Below are 19,514 nucleotides of genomic sequence, written 5' to 3' on the forward strand. Positions count from 1 at the left end.
TTCTACTAGGAACACTATACTTTGCAAGACACGCCAATGGGAAGACAAAAAAGACACAAGACATCTCTGAGTGTTTTACCTTCATTTTTACTTGAAAAACTGTTAGTAGTTTCTTCATTGTTGAATAAAGAGAATAAAATCCACCACAAAAAAAAAGCACAAAAACCGCCGCAGATCAAAAATGATGAACAACCGCTCAGTAAATAACAAAAAAAAGCTTCAGGACAGAGCATGGTCGGGTGCTAACCAAGTGTCTTTGGCGTGCTCGAATACTATGTTCTAATCCCTGAGGCGGAATGTCTCGAGGCTGTTCGACAGCCACAACACATGCAGGGATTGCATAACAAACAGGCTAACAGCCGCGAGACATGCAGGGATTGCCTGTTTGTTAGCCAATCCCTGCATGTGTTGTGGCTGGCGAACGGCCTCAAGAACTCGCACACATTTTTAGAACATGCGGAAAACAGTCGGTTAGCACATGAGCGTGCATGTATAACACCTTATCCGAGCACGTATACTCATCACTAGTAAAGATGTCTTGTGCACATATCTTTAGTCAATACATACATTTTCTTTCTTGTGACCACTTCAAGGGAAATATGCTATTACACAGTGCCGCTCATTTGTGGAAAATTCTTATTAATGCGGTTTCCAGCACTGCATTTTACACTGGTCTCCAGAAATCAACATCCGGTTAGGGCATTAAATGACCTCATCCAGGAGGAAGAAACACTGCTGCGCTGAGTATGGAGTACCGTGGGCAGTCAATAAGGAATTATCCAATAGTGGTCAACCTCTAATAGGTTACCATGTCATATCCGGCTGGGTTGGTAATTTGCAACTCTTCAATCTAGCTAATAAAGTTATGCCCCCAGCCGGTAACCTAACTATGACATCCATATGTGGTAATAAACTATTTGATTAAGGTCATGAGATCCCCTTAAAGACATTTGCTATTTTTACAGAAATCGAAGCGCCATCACTGATGCAGTTCATCCCCACAGATGAAAGAACATTTTATACAGATGTTGCTAAGAAAACAATTGAAGTCAGTTTTCGGAGCTCCCTCCTCCCCTAGGTGCCAATACTATTCATATGAAATGTGTGATGAAAACGCGGTATCACAAACACGTGCATACGGCAAAACAAATCTGGAAAATATTTTTTCCTCTGTAAAGATGCCCTGAAATATTATCTCACTTCATGCACAATGTTGATGCTTCTCTAACATAACAGTTTATTTAAAGAGAAACTAAACTTTCAACAGGTTTATTTTCTATTTTGCAAGCACTTTTAATTGCCTACAGATTGGTGGTGGTCAGGGTTAGGGTCCCGAGACCACCACTGTCACTCAAATGATCCCAAGATGTGTGCAGCTCAGCAGACAGGAGTGCACACAGCATGGTCTTTTTCAGAACTCGGACCCCACCAATCTGCAGGTAAGTAAAGTACCGTCCCGATCAGGGTCACCTTGTGACGGTGGGATGGCTTTTATTATGCTATTTTTGATCAACAACAGTATTACTAAGAACCCTGTGTTATTTAAATGCACTTTTGCTTTTTACTTATTTAGTTACAGCAGGGTTTTTGCTCATTTTGCTTCTCGTCTACATTTTTTTGTCGTTTAGTTTTTTTGCTTTTTTTTTTTTTTTTAAGGTACGGTAAGTGCCTGCAAAACAGAAATGCTGGAAGTTTAGTTTCTCTTTAAATACACAAAACCTTACAGATTGAGCCGTTCATGTATTACATGGACCGCCATTCACCCAATGCCCTGTAATTCATCAGCAAAATCAGCAATTTTTTTAACTAGAAAATCATTTAAAAAGGAGAACTAGCAGATTAACCATTCAATTGTGATGCCACCTCAGTGAACTATGAAAAATTTACTCTATGACAAAATGGTAGCAAACTTATTTAGACCACTACTATTCTATTACATGGGAAGCCATTCAGGAATGACTTAAGTCCAAGCACAGGCGCTTAGTGTGCCATCGGCATGGCTGAGCAGTTCAGGGCACCCCTCTCACCAACTTGGTTTCCATTAATTACCATTAATAGTTGTTCCCATAAAGCTAGAGCCATCAATCAATGAAAAAGAGGGTGAAAATAGATGGAAAACAAGTAGATGGGACAGTGTGCTGGACTGTTCGGCCACGCTAAGGATGCGCTGGTCTGAACAGTCATTTTGAGATGATAGACTCTTTAATACAATTGGTATCATCTCCCCAAAATAAATCTTTAAAAATTGGATTAAAAAGCACAAGAAAGCTCATTAGTCCATGAACTGCAAATATCACAAGATCTTCTGAGCATATATTTTCAGGAATAACAATGCATAAAGGAAGTTGTACTTACCAGCCCTGCAATGGGTGTGGGCAGCCGGTTAATCTTTTTGATAAGTCCTGGTTTAATTGCATTCAGCAACCTGCAAAATTATGTATAAAAAAAAAGGTCAGCACACGGCCAAGAAAGTAATTATATTACTCATCAAACATATTACATAAATGAACTCTACACAACCAGATAAAAGTGTATGTAAACAATTATCAGGAACAACATAGCACAAGCCGGTGGTCCGATCCAGAGTGATCTAGGGGCTCACACATATTGGCATTGTACCGTAGAGCTTTTGCACTGCTGTACAATCAGACTGCTCAGGGTCAATTATGGCAGAACGTTTGACGTCCGTCTTGTTTTCTGATCGGTTGCCAGTACTTACATCAAAAACATGCAGACTTTCCCCAACTTTCTAGAAGTGGAGGGAGTAATTTCAAGCCACAAAAATTATTTTGCAACTTGAATACAACAACAAAAAGTTGAACATGCTTTGATACATTCCTTCCAATGTGTATATAAAAATGTTCTCCTAGAAACAATACTCAAGGTCCCATTATTGAAAAGTGACAGTGGCTTCTCCAGCTAGAATTGGAAGCAACAGAAAGCTACCCTGACATCCATGTCAGGACAGTGACAATACATTGAGTCCTCTCAAAATCACTGTACACATGTTTGTATGGCATTTAAATACATACAGTGGGTACAGAAAGCGTTTAGACCCTTTACATTTTTCAATGTTTCATTGCAGCCATTTGGTAAATTCAAAAAAGTTAATTTTTTTCTCATTAATGTGCACTCTGCACCCCATCATGACTGAACAAAAACAGAAATGTAGTAATTTTTCCTAATTTAATACAAAAGAAAAAATGAAATATCACATGGTCATAAGTATTCAGACCCTTTGCTCAGACACTCATATTTAAGTCACATGCTGTCCATTTCCTTGTGATCCTCCTTGAGATGGTTATACTCCTTCATTGGAGTCCAGCTGTGTTTAATTAAACTGATAGGACTTGATTTGAAAAGGCACACACCTGTCTATATAAGACCTCACAGCTCACAGTGCATGTCAGACCAAATGAGAATCATCAGGTCAAAGGAACTGGCCAAGGAGCTCAGAGGCAGAATTGCGGCAAGGCACAGATCTGGCCAAGGTTACAACAGAATTTCTGCAGTACTCAAGGTTCCTAAGAGCACAGTGGCCTCCATAATCCTTAAATAGAAGAAGTTTGGGACCACCAGAAGTCTTCCTTGACCTGGCCGTCAGCCAAACTGAGCAATCGTGGGAGAAGAGCCTTGGTGAGAGAAGTAAAGAAGAACCCCAAGATCACTGTGGCTGAGCTCCAGAGATGCAGTAGCGAGATGGGAGAATGTTCCACAAAATCAACTATCACTGCAGCCCTCCACCAGTCGGGCCTTTATGGCACGACGGAAGCCTCTCCTCAGTGCGAGACATATGAAAGCCCGCATAGAGTTTGCTAAAAAGAAAAAAAAACATGAAGTACTCCCAGACTATGAGAAATAAGATTCTCTGGTCTGATGAGATGAATGTAGACCTTTTTGGTGATAGAAAGTATGTGTGGAGAAAACCAGGCACTGCTAATCACCAGCCCAATACAATCCCAACAGAGAAACATGGTGGCAGCATCATGCTATGCGTGTGTTTTTCAGCTGCAGTGACAGGACGACTGGTTGTCACTGAAGGAAAGATGAATGCAGCCAAGTACAGAGATAACAGAGATATCCTGGATGAAAACCTCTTCCAGAGTTCTCTGGACCTCAGACTTGGCCGACTTGGCAGACTTGGCCGAAGGTTCACCTTCCATCAAGACAATGACCCTAAGCACACAGCTACAATAACAAAGGAGTGACTTCAGAACAACTCTGACCATTCTTGACTGGCCCAGCCAGAACCCTGATGTAAGCCCAATTGAGCATCTCTGGAGAGACCTGAAAATGGCTGTCCACCAACATTCACATCCAACATGACGGAACTGGAGTGGATCTGCAAGGAAGAATGGCAGAGGATGCCCAGGTGTGAAAAACTTGTTGCATCATTCCTAAGAAGACGCATGGCTGTACTAGCTCAAAAGGTTCTTCTACTCAATACTGAGCAAAGGGTCTGAATACTTATGACCATGTGATATTTCAGTTTTTATTTTTTAATAAATTTGCGAAAATTTCTACAGTTGTTTTTTTTTTTTGTTTTTTTTTTAAGTCAAGATGGGGTGCAGAGTGTACATTAATGAGAAAAAAAATGAACTTTTGAATTTACCAAATGGCTGCAATGAAACAGTGAAAAATTAAAACTTTCCGTACCCACGGTATAGCACAAGCAGCACGCGAATGAAAAAAAAATATATATATATATATATATATATATATATATATATATATATATATATATATATATAAGTATATATATATATATATATATATATTTCACTCCTCAAACTAGGCAGAAAAAAAAAATCTGAAATAAATCTTATATTTATAAAATTCGGTAGGCTTTGACCATTTCTCTATTCACTTGGCGTACAATTATTGGGTCACCCACATGTAAAAATCCTTTGTCAATCATCAACATTTAAGTTACCAGTAAAGAATAAACAAATAAAATGAGGACAGTCACAAAAGTTGTAGAAACAAAGATCAGTTTCAGAACTGTAGAATGATATCGTCATGTGAAAAAAATATCACATTCAGAAGGGGACAGTATATAGAGAATATCACAGTGGGAACACAAACCAAAAAAAAGAAAAAAAAGACCTCACTGTCTTCAGGTTGACCGCCAACTTCTGCTAGATTGGAGTTGTTTCAATTAGGTCTAAAAATGACAAATATCGTATATCAAAATGACAAATCTCCATATCTCAAATCATTACTTGCATATCTTGCATTAAAGCCAGAGAACACTCAAAGGGAAGTGATCACCAGAAAATTACGTATTGTTTAAACCAGGCTTTTGTGGTACCTATTTTTTTTTTCATATCACATTTTGATCAAACAAAAATAAAAATCGTAATCTTGCAATTTTCACACTGACCACCTGCATTTTACACACATTTCCTGTCCTTTCAGGAAGGGTTTTCAGCAGGCTCCTTAGCAGCAGAGGCAGGATTGCAATGACAAGTAACACCTGTATACACTGCTGATAACACAGAAGTCACCCTTCAGAAAAACAAACGTCACAACTGTCCCTTAAGACGCTGGGTGAGAAGGAGACAAAAGGTAGGTGCAATAGTAAGAAAATGGAAGAAATACAAAATGACTGTCGACATCGATCTGGCGCACCATGCAAAATCTCACCTCGTGTGGTATCATGAGGAAGGTGAGCGATCAGCCTAAAACTACTTGTTAATGATTTCAAGGCAGACCACAGTCACCAAGAAAACCATTGGTAACATATTACGCCATAAAAGTTTTCTTCAGTGCCCGCAAGGTTCCTTTGCTCAAGAAGGGACATGTGCAGGCTCATCTGAAGTTTGACAATGAACACCTGGATGATTTTGTGAGTGATTGGGAGAAGGTGCTGTGGGTCAGAAGAAACAAAAATTGAGGTCTTTGGCATTAACTCAACTCGCCGTGTTTGGAGGAAGAGAAATTCTGCCAGTGACCCAAAGAACACCATCCCCACTGTCAAGCATGGAGGTGGAAACATAATGTTTTGGGGGTGTTCCTCTGCTAAGGGTACAGGACTACTTCACTGCATCAATGGAAAAATGGATGGAGCCATGTATCGTAAAATGCTGAGTGACAATATCCTTCCCTGTGCCAGGACATTAAAAATGGTTCGTGTCTGGGTCTTCCAGCAAGACAATAACCCAGAAACATACAGCCAAGGCAACAGAGGAGTGGCTCAAAAATATGCACGTTAAGGTCATGGAGTGGCCAAGCCAATCCCAGACCTTAATCCCATAGACAACTTATGGAGGGAGTTGAAGCTCCGAGTTGCCAAGCGACAGCCTCAAAATGTTAATGATTTAGAGATGATCTGCAAAGAGGAGTGGACCAAAATTCCTCCTAACACGTATGCAAACCTCATCATCAACTACAAAAAATGTCTGACTGCTGTGCTTGCCAACAAGGGTTTTGCCACCAAGTATTAAGTCTTGTTTGCCAGAGGGATCAAATACTTAATTTCTCACTGCAAAATGTTAATTAATTTATATAATTTATACAATGTGATTTTCTGGATTTAATTTTTGATATTCTCTCTCTCAATGTTAAAATTAACCTACCCTTAAAATTATAGACTGTTCATGTCTTTGTCAGTGTTCGAACTCACAGAATCAGCAAGGGATCAAATAATTATTTCCTTCACTCTAGATGGCGGGGTTAGAGGTAATCAGAAACAGCTACGAGACCTGATGCAAAATTGTAAAGAAAAAAAAGGTGCACACAGTTTAAACTGAAGGCGTATTAACTCGAATGGTCCTATACAAAGACGAAGTTAGAAAGACATCCCAATGGAACCACTTAGTCATGATTTTACTCATTTCCTCCTGGGAATAGGCAACAAACATATGACCTCAGTTACAGAGATTTCTGTAAACCACTCCTCTAGGGAAGGTGCATCTCGGGACATCCAGTGATGGGGAATCACTGTTTTGGCTGCTTCTAAAAAGTATCTTATGAGCGATTTTTTTAAAGCAAGTTCCTGGCAATGGGAACATGAATAGAAGGGTTGCTTCAGGTTGTTAGGGATTGTTATTCCAGTATTTGATCACTTTAATGGATCCCACCCAGAACGCTACAAGACCACCAGTTGTTAACCAATGCACCTATCAATGTCATCAGCAGGGAGAGGGTTACTTTCTCAGTCCTGCACAGGAGATTTTAGCTTGTGAAGTTTAGTTTCTAATTTATAAGCCCATGGTGCATCACCATAGATTGGTATCAGCAGCTTTGTAGATTGACGTTCACCAATCATAAGCAGAAGGTGTCATTCGGGGAGGGGGGTGGTTGAAAAACCTCCAGAAGTACAGGAGATGTAATAATCAACATCTCCGCTCTTTACCTGATCTCTAAAGGGGCTGTGTGTAAGGTACACCTGAGCTGAGCATGATTACAAACACCTCTAGCAGTTTTCATTTCACAGCAGTCAGTGTGTGAGGATAGGGAGAGTTGAATCTGTAAGAGGAAAGCTGCAGAAGTGTTTGAAATCTCACTTTGCTCTGCGGTATTCCATCTCCACCCACTCCGACTATGAAACGAAAGCTACAACAGTTGTGATCAACCAGTTTAACATACTAAAAGCCATGAAAGGTCATTTTTAAGGAATTGCTCACACTAGACTATAAAAGGAAAAAGATTAAATAAAAATTGTTCCTATTCTCATCCAGGAGAGTGGGACAATTTTTTTCTTGTCATCTGTGTGCTGTCCGTATGCAATCTGTATTTTTACTCAGCAGCTATTAATCATTTACAGGACCATTTACAGTTTACCATCTTACAGAATTCTAATGTATCGATAAAAATCACATACCATACAGAGTGTCCGATATTTTTTCACACTGTCCGATTTTGGAGTGAAATCGCAGCATGCTGAATACAGATAGGAAAAAAAAAATCTGCAGATCTGCACGGCCTCCTTGAATAAAATTGGATGAGCGCAATCAGATTTTTTATCGGATTGAACTCATCCGATTTATACGCCAGTGTGAGTGAGCCCTTAGTCTGATGCCCTGACTTTAGATTCATCTGGGGAATGGATGATGCCCCCATCAAGTTGCAAAGATGAGTATCATAGGACTGAGGATTCTACTACTAACATAGTCTACTAGGTCTGAGTGTCTGCCTCCAGTAGGCATACATGCCCCAAAATGATGCCCGTCACAGCATGTTCGCTCTTCTGGCACCATTATAGGCTATGGCCCCATTGGCGCACACTTCCGAATCCCATTTTGAGGGCTTGGATGGAATCTCCGATGGAGCCACTGAACGGTTGCCGGAAAGCAGTGTGAAGGCCCGCTTAGTACTATGGCATACCATTGTGGTCAGTAGCTGTATGGTGTTTGTGGTGCTTCATGTCACATTTCAGTTTTGTTTTGTTCTGTTAAGGTGTGGTGGGAACTTTTTTCTTGGATTTGAGTACACGCTGAGATTCCTCCCTAATTGTTGGGAACTAGAAAAAGCAGCTGGTTCTGGCAGGGTAACAGCGAATCAGCGATTACTCCAGCGCTGCCAACAACATCCAACTCTGCTGGAAATGTTCTCAAAAATCTCCTCTCAATAAAAAACGATTAGGAAAGCCGGATAGCTTGTCCTGCTCTTGGAAATTAAAATAACAAAAGGACTGATAGGACCGGGTCAATAAGCTTTACATTCTTGGATATCTGGATTTGTTCTAATCAGGCAGAGGAAAGAGAACTGTATGAACAATTGAGATTCCAAAGCGTTAGAAAGTGTTCCAAGTAACGAAAGAAGGAAGGAAATTGCAACTGTAACACATTATAAAAGGCCTTCATAGTGATGAGCTTATTATGGCAACGAACCATGCTGACTTTAAAGCCCATAATGCATGTTGTTCTGAGGTTGAATGCCAGAAAGCAGCTGCATGTATTTCTTTTTAAGGGTTCATACTCTTCTGATAAAAATGGACAAGTGCAATCTGATAAAATAATTGGATTGCACTCTGACCAATGTTAATCTACGAGTCCCTGCTCATCTGCAATTTTTTTTTTCTGCTCAGATCGGACAGGGAATAAAATAAAAAAAGTTGCACGACACTCGGACCATGCAAGTGCCATCCAATTTTTACACACCCATATCCTTGAAAACTTAACAATTCATCAACCGCGTACAGTACAATCTCAGCGTGACAAGTTAGGATAGAATATATAGATAAATTGTGTAGCTTAATGTGCATGTTTTTAATGAATAAATTACTAATTTTATGAGAAAGAAAAAAAAAACGACATCGGATCCCCCCTACATTTCATTAACCAGCCGAGGGAAAGCAGTAAAGGCTAAGTATACAGCTGTGAGCGAATATTAATAGCCTAGAAAGCACCATAGGTATTACCCCAGCTGTCCACTTTCCCTCTGCTGGTTAATACACTTTTGGGGGATCCCACTACTATTTATTTTTTAGAAAATAATTTTAGTAATAAAATACTTGTACAGTAAGCTACACTCGCAAAATATCTCACTCACATATTTATAATTACCATATATACTCGAGTATAAGCCAAGAATTTCAGCCCATTTTTTTAGGCTGAAAATGCCCCTCTCAGCTTATACTCGAGTCATACCCAGGGGTCGAGCAGGGGAGGAGGAGCGGCAGCTGTGTAATAATACTCACCTGCTCCTTGCGCGGTGTCCCTGGTTCTCCGGCGCCGGAAGCTTCTTTCTGTAGTGAGCGGTCATATGGTACCGTTCATTATAGTAATGAATATGGACCCGACTGCACTCCCATAGGGGTGGAGCCGCATATTCATTACTGTAATGAGCGGTACCATGTGACCGCTCAATACAGGAAGAAGCTGCCGGCGCCAAAGAACCAGGGACTGCACCGCACCAGGAGCAGGTGAGTATAACGCAGTGCGCGATATTCACCTGCTCCCCGTTCCACCGCCGCTGCGTCTCCCTCGTTTTACAATTTAAACGCAAGTCTCTTCTTGAGGTTGAATGTTGTGAATTCTGTTGTCGAACTCCCTCCTGTGGTCGTGAATGGTACTTTGGTGAGTTCTGTCCATGGACTCCCTCTGGTGGCTGTGAGTGGAGCTGCTGCTTCTGAGGTTCCTTACACAGGTGACGTGGTTTATCCTTTGGCTGGCTGCTCTATTTAACTCCACTTAGATCGTTACTCCATGCCAGCTGTCAATGTTTCTGCATTGGTTCAGTTCGCTCTTGGATCTTTCTGGTGACCTGTCTACTCAGCAGAAGCTAAGTTCCTGATAGTATCTAATTTGTTCATTGTTTTCTTGTCCAGCTGGATATCATGATTTTGTCTTGCTAGCTGGAAACTCTGGGATGCAGAGTGGCATCTCCGCACCGTTAGTCGGTGCGGAGGTCTTTTTTGCATACTCTGCGTTGTCTTTTGTAGTTTTTTGTGCTGATCGCAAAGCAACCTTTCCTATCCTCTGTCTATTTAGTAAGTCTGGCCTCCCTTTGCTGAAACCTGTTTCATTTCTGCGTTTGTGACTTTCATCTTTACTCACAGTCAATATATGTGGGGGGCTTCCTTTACCTTTGGGGAATTTCTCTGAGGCAAGGTAGGCTTTATTTTCTATCTCTAGGGCTAGCTAGCTCTTAGGCTGTGACGATGCGCCTAGGTAGTGTCAGGAGCGCTCCACGGCTATTTCTAGTGTGTGAGATAGGATTAGGGATTGCGGTCAGCAGAGCTCCCACATCCCAGAGCTTGTCCTGTGTGAGTTTTACCTATCAGGTCATTCCGGGTGCTCCTAACCACCAGGTCATAACAGTTGAAGCAGTGGTAACAATTACACCCCATCACACAAGACACTATATATTTACAACAGATACAAGCGTCTATTCTCTTATTCTGTCCTATGGTGCATCACGTCAGTCATGTACCCATCACAGTCACTTTGCTGACACTCTGGTAGTAATGACGCACGCCGTCCATGCCCTAATGGGAGTCTATACTGCTACACAGTTCGGTCACAAGTCACTTCTACCTTGTAACCCAACGGATAATAGATAAAACTAAACCTTTATTGTTCATTTTTAAAATATTAAACACAATCACCATACAAACAACCGTGCTTGACTAAAATGTCCCTCACACTGTTGATGCTCTACTGTAGATCTTCGCTGCCAATGCATCGGAGGTTGGCACCATAAATTTGAATCGAGATAGGCGCCCCCGTTCAACGGCGGCTGTCCCTTTTACTCCTGTTTAACCACTGAAAAATGTGTTCCAATTATACTCCAATCTGGCACGACAGGAAAATGATGAAAAGGACAGTGATTGCCTTACAAATTAGTCATCCATGGCAATCAATAGACAGTGTGAGTCAGAGTGAATAACAAACTTAATTAAAGTGCAAAAAAGTGCATAACACACACAGAGTACCTCTCTGTAACTGTTCCCTGCTCTTTATAACAACCTGCCTACCTGTGGAGGTTGGTACCCTACTGTACAGCGGAAACGGCGCCCCCACTCCTCGACTGCTCACCCTAATAATAGCCCTGTAGATAAACTATGTGTAGCCTAGTGGGTCTCAGCCAATTCATGGCCACAGTCATTGATTACAGGTAGGTTAGATCTACTTAAATCAGAGATGGACGCAGTCTAGATGGAGAACCGCGCAACCATACTGTGATATACAAATCAGTTATAACAATGGGGTACATCGTTTTATGATGTTTTGAGGACAGACTCCTCATGCCTCAGGCTGAGACCCACTAGGCTACACATAGTTTATCTACAGGGCTATTATTAGGGTGAGCCGTCGAGGAGTGGGGGCGCTGTATCTGCTGTACAGCAGGGTGCCAACCTCCACATATCACTCTGATGTGGGAAGAGGTCTAAAAGTGGTCTCCATGTTGTGAAATTAGCTCAAAAGCATGTGACCGTGTGTTGGATGCAAGTGACTCAACAAGTCACGATTTAGCTAGGATGTATACGAGATACAGGAATAAGGCCGAAGACTGCATGGAAAAGAAAAGCCTAAGCGCAACTCTGGAGCAACTCGTGTTATCCCTATAGTACTCCTATTGGATAAATTATTATAACCGCTCACAAATCTATACTTACGAGCTCCATACATCACAGTTGCTACAAGCTGTACTCAAATTATTATAATATCGTTCTTTATGAATTGAAGCAATTCCAACAAAAGAGAATGGAAATGGAATTCCTTGTGGCCTCTTTCATTATTAGGCAGGTGCAGATTGTTTTAGGACAGCCTGTGTCTGCGGCACTATAAGCTGCTGATAAATTCCCAGCTGCAAACTTGAGAGTCTGAGTTGGCCTTTGCTATCAAACCTTTTTGCTGGAATCATCTCATTTTTAATAATTCTTAAATAACCTGAACAGACACAAAAGAGCTGAATTTGACACTTTCTCTTTTGTATCTAGAATATAATCTATGCTGACTTAGCGCTGATATTTTTATATTAGGGAGGTGCTGCATAACTTTATTACTATTTAATCAAGATCCATCAATTGCCATAAATAGGGCTGTGGAGTCTGAGTCGAAGTTGGTATACAAAGGACCAGCTCTGAAAATATATACCGTGATACACTGGGTACAGTAGTACAATGTAGGATGTGCTGTAAATGTTTTCATATGTCTGTTCTATTCCTGATCTCAGGATGTCGGCTTTTAGTTGAGATGAATCTGTGCTGCATGTTATGCACATGCTCAGTAGTGACCGATGATGTGAAGAGTCGGTGGTTTGGCTTACCGACTCTACAGACCTGGCCATAAATATGATTTTTTTTAAACCTGGTGTAAATGCTGCTGTCCTGATTGAGACCTGGTTTATTTTTATCATTCTTGTGCTTCTCCATCCCTGAGAAATAGCCCCTCATCCGCTTATATAAAACTATCTCCAAAAGACTCCCATATAGAAGAGTTGTTGACCACACCTATTTGGATAAAAAAAATAAATAATGACATACAGACCAAAATATATCAGAAAGATGAACAGGAACAAACGATAAATACCAGACTCGGGAGAAGTGACACTTAGGTCTGGTAAAATAAATAATACATATATTTATGGAAAATATATATATCTTAAAAAGGTACAGATTGCAGATTAGCACTGCTATACCTGTATGTTAGGGAGGTGCGCAAAGCACAATGAAAAATTGCTGGTTTATCTGCCTAGTTCATCCTCTTTAAGTTGCTGCTTTAACTGCTGATCTAGCAGGAATCCCTACTCAAACGCTATTTAAAAACTTTCCACTGGTCTGTGCATGGGGGAGCGGATCAGAGAAGATCACACTGTGAGAGGATTTGAAAATGGTGTTTAAATAAGAATAGTTGCAAGAGCAGCAGTTCAAATCAGCTACTTAAGGAGCATGAATTAAGCAGATAAACCAGCAATTCAGAAGTGGTGTTTGATAGAGAAGGAAGCAAATCAGGTCATTGGGAATATTACAAATATTCATAACATTGCAATGCCAGAAAGATATATATATATAAAAAAAAAAGTTTATTTACTCCTTAAAGGGAATCTGCCAGCAGTTTTTTAGTTTTTTTGCCACGTAATCCGAGAGCATTGTGATGTAGGAGCAGAGATCCTGATTCCAGCAATGTATCACTGCCCGGGTTGCTTGGTGTAGTTTGGACAGAATCCCCGTTTTCTCCATTGTAAATATAGCAGTGGTCAGAATGTGGAGCTGTCTATAACCCCACACACCACTGGTTGGCAGCTTCAAGTGTACACTGTACATTGTCAGCAAGCTGCCAATCAAAGCTGGGGGCAGAGTTACAAAGATTATCCTGACTGGCCTGCACATGAAACCTAGCCCTCTACTGATAATCTTCTGCTGATAAAGCACAGATTGTATTGAAACTACAGCACACAGCGTAATAAGCGACACATCCTTTATATAAAGCGCTCTGTTCCTTCATCATGCTGCTCACAGATTAAATAGCAAAAAGATGCTCTTAGATTTTCCTTTTAAAAAAGTTACCAGGTGATTCCAAACATTTAACATATCAATAGTAGTACGTATTCAAATAGAACCCCTGGAGAAGAAAGTTATACCGCCATCTAATTTTGCAAGGTTTTTAAAATTACCAAGCTTACTTTGCTGCTTTATAAAATGAACAGCGATTAGAAAAGCTTATTTTTTACTTTAATCCTTTATATTATTAGTCTTAAATGGTTATTTAGTACTTAGTTTAGAATGGGTCCAGTTCTAGCAGATTAAAACTTATCTGTCCAACTATGATATCACTCTTTCCACATTTTATTTTAAGAGAAAGCTCTATGTAGGGGCAGCAGTAAGCCATTTATTGGCAAGCAGACAGAAGCTGTATCCTAGCAAAAGAATGTATGTTTAAAAAAAATGTATTGGTCTTTAATGTAATAAATAGACGCATTCAGTCTCAGCTAATCTAATAAACTGCATCCTGGATTTTTCCTCTGCTTGTTCAGGATATTTTGGAATTTGCAGAAAAACAGGACTAAAAAAAAAATGATTAACGTGATAAAACCTAAAAAATACTGAGAAAAGAAGTTGTACATACAGTACAAGATGGTAAATGATGGGAGCCTATTCACACAGGACAGATGTGATAGTTATTAAAGTGCTTGTTTGATTTCCAAACTCCATTTTCAAATTTAATAGATTACCTTTTTTTAAAGCAACTACAAAAAGTGCCACCCTGGAAGACAGAGTATGGGTATATGAACACAACGACCATTTTATGCGGATACTGACTAGAATCCGCTTTGAAAAAGGGCTTGAATCTCCGCAAGATAGACATGCAGCAGTCTGGAAAGACGAGTCATATGTCTGTCTCTGCAGGTAAGACGCGGAAATCTGTGTATGCATAGTGGGCATGGGATTTCTTGAAATCCTTTCCACTATGCTGTAACATCAGGACTCCGCGGGTTGGACGCTGCAGTGGTAGGCAGCGTCCAACTCACAGCGTTTACTGACCATGTGCGCCGGCCGTAAAGCACAGCGGTGACGTCATGACGTCACTGCTATGCTGTGCTTTACGGCCGGCCGGCGCTGACAGAGTCAGTGCGGGAAGCTGACGGCGGGGGACGTGACAGACACCGGAATGTGAGTATGTTGTGTTTTGTTTTTTTTTACATTTACAATGGTAACCAGGGTAAATATCGGGTTACTAAGCGCGGCCCTGCGCTTAGTAACCCGATGTTTACCCTGGTTCCAGCGACGAAATAAAGTCCTGGCCTTCTAGCTCCGACCAGCGATGTCACAGCAGGATCCTGATCGTTGCTGCGTGTCAAACACAACGAGATCGCTATCCAGGATGCTGCAACGTCACGGATCGCTATCATTATCGTTCAAAAGTCGCTCAGTGTGAAGGTACCTTTAGGGTTCTGAAACTTTGAAAATGTCATAAATAGTCATGAGCAAACATGCTTGGATAAGGTGTGAGGGTCTTAACCAAGTGTCTTCGACTTGTTCGAAAAACCTGTTCCAGTCCCCGCGGTTGTTAAGCAATTCAGGAGTGTGTTGCGGCAAGCTAGACATGCAGCTGTGGGGAGTCGAACATATTTTTTGAGCAAGCTGAAAACACCCGATTAGCACAAGAGCATGGCAAATAACACCTAATCCCAGCACGTTCACTCATCACTAAATAAGCAATCATAAAAATGGTAAGTACAGAAGAAGGCACCAGTGGAAGAGGTACTGCAAAAAGCAACGGAAAAGCCGCTAGCAAAGTTGCTGCAGGAAAAAGACACCTCACAGAACAACTTGGCAGTGGTCTGTCATCAGAAACAACAACAAAAAAAAAACAGTCGTGCACATTATGGATATACCCTATGAGGGATATGTAGTATATGGCACAGCCCACTTAGTATATAACACAGACAGCCAGTATATAACACAGACTCTCCACTCTACTCTAAAGATCGCATCTCACCACCTGTGCACTTGACCCGATTCCCATCCCACTTCATCCCAAACCATCTCTTCCAGCTATCACTAACAATTGTTGTTTTCCCCTCGAGCTTTAGACATGTCTCAATCACACCTATCCTCAAAAAGCCCGCTTTATTATTATTTATTTATTAATATAGCACCATTAATTCCATGGTGCTGTACATACAGGGTTATAGATATCGTTAACAGTAAACAAATCTGTATCTAGCTATCGCCCTATATCACTTCTGGAACAACTGGAACAACATGTCCATCTTGAACTGTCCTCCCATCTATCTTCCTGCTCCCTCTTCGACCGCTTACAATCTGTCTTCCGGTCACACCACTCCACTGAAACGGCCTTAACTAAGGTCACCAATGACCTATTAACCGCCAAGAGCAAGGGATACTACTCTATCCTCCTCCTCCTGGCTCTGCCTTTGACACAGTTGACCATTCCCTGTTGCTGCGGAACCTCTCATCCCTTGGCATCACAGACTTGGCCCTATCCTGGATCTCGTCATACCTAACTGACCAGACATTCAGCGTCTCCCATTCACACACCACCTCCTCACCTCGCCCCCTATCTGCCGGAGTCCCACAAGGTTCAGTCCTAGGGCCCCTGCTCTTCTCCATCTACACCTTTGGCCTGGGACAGCTCATAGAATCTCACGGTTTTCAGTATCATCTCTATGCTGACGACACAGATTTACATCTCTGGACCAGATATCCCCACCCTGCTAAGCAGAATCCCTCAATGTCTGTCAGCTATTTCATCCTTCTTCTCTGCTAGATTTCTAAAACTTAACATGGACAAAACAGAATTCATTGTTTTTCCCCCATCTCACGTGACCTCCCCAATGAACCTATCCATTACAGTAAATGGCTGTCCACTCTCCCCAGTCCCACAAGCTCGCTGTCTCGGGGTAATCCTTGACACTGATCTCTCCTTCAAACCACATATCCAAGCCCTTTCCATTTCCTGCCGCCTTCAACTCAAAAATATTTCACGGATCCGTACATTCCTAAACCAAGAATCTGCAAAAACCCTAGCCCATGCCCTCATCATCTCCAGCCTCGACTACTGTAACCTCCTGCTCGGTGGCCTCCCCTCCAACACTCTCGCACCCCTCCAATCTATTCTAAACTCTGCTGCCCGACTAATGCACCTGTCCCCCCGCTATTCCCCGGCCTCTCCCCTCTGTCAATCCCTTCACTGGCTCCCCATTACTCAGAGACTCCAGTACAAAACCCTAACCATGACATACAAAGCCATCCACAACCTGTCTCCTCCATACATCTGTGACCTCGTCTCCCGATACTTTCCTGCACGCAACCTGCGATCCTCACAAGATCTCCTTCTCTACTCCCCTCTTATCTCCTCTTCCCACAATCGTATACAAGATTTCTCTCGCGCATCACCCCTACTCTGGAACTCTCTACCACAACACATCAGACTCTCGCCTACCATCGAAACCTTCAAAAAGAGCCTGAAGACCCACCTCTTCCGACAAGCCTACAACTTGCAGTAACCACCGATCAACCAAACCACTGCACGGCCAGCTCTACCCTCACCTTCTGTATTCTCACCCATCCCTTGTAGATTGTGAGCCTTCGCGGGCAGGGTCCTCTCTCCTCCTGTACCAGTTATGACTTGTATTGTTCAAGATTATTGTACTTGTTTTTATTATGTATACCCCTCCTCACATGTAAAGTGCCATGGAATAAATGGTACTATAATAATAATAATAATAATAATAATAATAATAAATAAAAAATATGAGGTGACACAAAATGGAAAACAAACTTCTTAACAGGCTCCCCTCCAGGTAACAGCAGATTACTTTGTGACCCTTTTAATGAAAAAAATATCACCTTTAGCCTTGCAAAGTGTAAAATAAAGCCCGGATTCATCAATTGCGTTATTGCCAAGTAATTTTTTTGGCGCACAGGAAGTGGTGCACATTCAAAGATGCTTAATTGTTGCCTCTTTTGCAAATTTCTAGAGTGAAAAGTCATCCAATACTTACATTAAGTTTTTAAATGTTGCAGGTTTGCATTCAAATGACCAAAATAAAAAAAAAAAAATTAGGTGGATTTTGTACTACAACAGGGCACTGAAGTTTAGACACCTTTAAAAAAATCGCTACACACAAAAAAAAAAAGTTTCAAATGATGAAATGGTCAAAACCATTTGGATAAAAACAGTCTAAACAAACAAAAGATACAAATGTAAATAACAGAGTAAGGTGCAAAAAAAAAATCTCTATTAAAAGAATATAAACGAAATGTAAATACTCTTTAAAAGTTGAAAACATCCAACTGTGAAACTTCCAACAAATCCACTGCAGCTTTTTCCTGAAGCAGCTTCGCTTCGAATAAAACGACAATAAGAGGTCATGTCCACATATCCTTAATGTTTACTCCCCCCCCCCACCTCCCCGTCAATAAAAGGTGCAACATGCACTGCATTGTCCGGAATGCCTTTATTGTGAAAATCTGAATTACATACAATCAGAAGGTCATTTGGACCGCTACTAATTATGGCCAGTTTCCTTGACATTTGTCTGCCCCCCGATCAGTAGTAGTTCAGCAGAACTGAGTATTACAAGCTGAGACTGGTTATTCTAGAAATGCTCCCGAGCCATCTGGGATTGTCCAGACACGTCCTTCTGATGCCCAATTTGGCAAGCCAGATATTTCACCCAATGTGGGATTGCAGAGGGGCAATATGGCCATTAATTGAACAACTTAAAGGGTTATTCCCATCTACATAGATGAATATTGTTGGATGGTGCTTGCAAAAACAGTTTATTTCACATTGTTTTATATTCTAAGAAAAGTTGCACATTTATAAAAAAAAAAGTTTTCCTATTTTTTTCTTGTTTTCAACTCGTTGCCTAGGAGACTGACCACCGCTGCTGTCTAGCTAGTAAACACTGCACTGAAGTTTGCTGGGATTAAAAAGGTAACGTTCTTGAGATATTGTCAGATTAGAATAACCATAATTAGCTTCTAAAATTATATGTTGTTAATGTTCAGTTTTCCATGCTAATTGCAAAAAAGAACTTCATTTACAGTAAAAAGGCCGCCTAAATCTAGTAATAAAACGATCCTCACTCACACCGAATGTTTCTGGACTTCTCTACTTCTAAAATGGGAGGTTGAAAGAGAAGCCCATAGAGTCCCGTGTTGACTAAAAGACTTTCCAGGACATCTGCATTTTCTATATTTCAGTCAATAAATGAGCGTGTGATACATATTCTGCCAGGAAGATTTTCTCCATATGCTATCCAGACTTTCATATCATACTTGGACAAAGTAACTTTAGACATGAAGCAAAGTGGGTGCAGCCGAGGTGGTCCTTCCATAACTTGTAAAATGATAAAACAACTTCAAATTTATAGCTGGATGCGCAAAGAGAAAGCCAGACCCCACACTATACAGATGGTGTCCGAGGACGGCCAAAATGAAGTATTCAGTGCAGTCTATTGTATTGTGAAAAACACCAGAGCTGAGGGCAACTAATAAGCAGTGGCGCCCCCTCTGGACTCAGTGCATGTATCTATGGCAATTAAGGACAAGTTATATTGCCTCGGTAGCAAGTAAAGAGGCAAAGGCAATG

The 19,514-nt window shown here is 41.1% G+C and overlaps 1 protein-coding gene across 1 annotated transcript in view; it reads right to left on the reverse strand.

Moving 5' to 3' along the window:
- Positions 1 to 19,514, reverse strand: part of LIMCH1 (LIM and calponin homology domains 1) — a 366,814-nt gene that overhangs the window by 206,714 nt on the left and 140,586 nt on the right. The window contains exon 3 of the mRNA XM_069744541.1: positions 2,356 to 2,425. Coding sequence (XP_069600642.1) covers positions 2,356 to 2,425 — 70 coding nt within the window. The remainder of the gene's footprint in view (positions 1 to 2,355; positions 2,426 to 19,514) is intronic.

The sequence above is a fragment of the Ranitomeya imitator genome, chromosome 1, assembly GCF_032444005.1.
Source record: "Ranitomeya imitator isolate aRanImi1 chromosome 1, aRanImi1.pri, whole genome shotgun sequence".
NCBI lineage: Eukaryota > Metazoa > Chordata > Amphibia > Anura > Dendrobatidae > Ranitomeya > Ranitomeya imitator.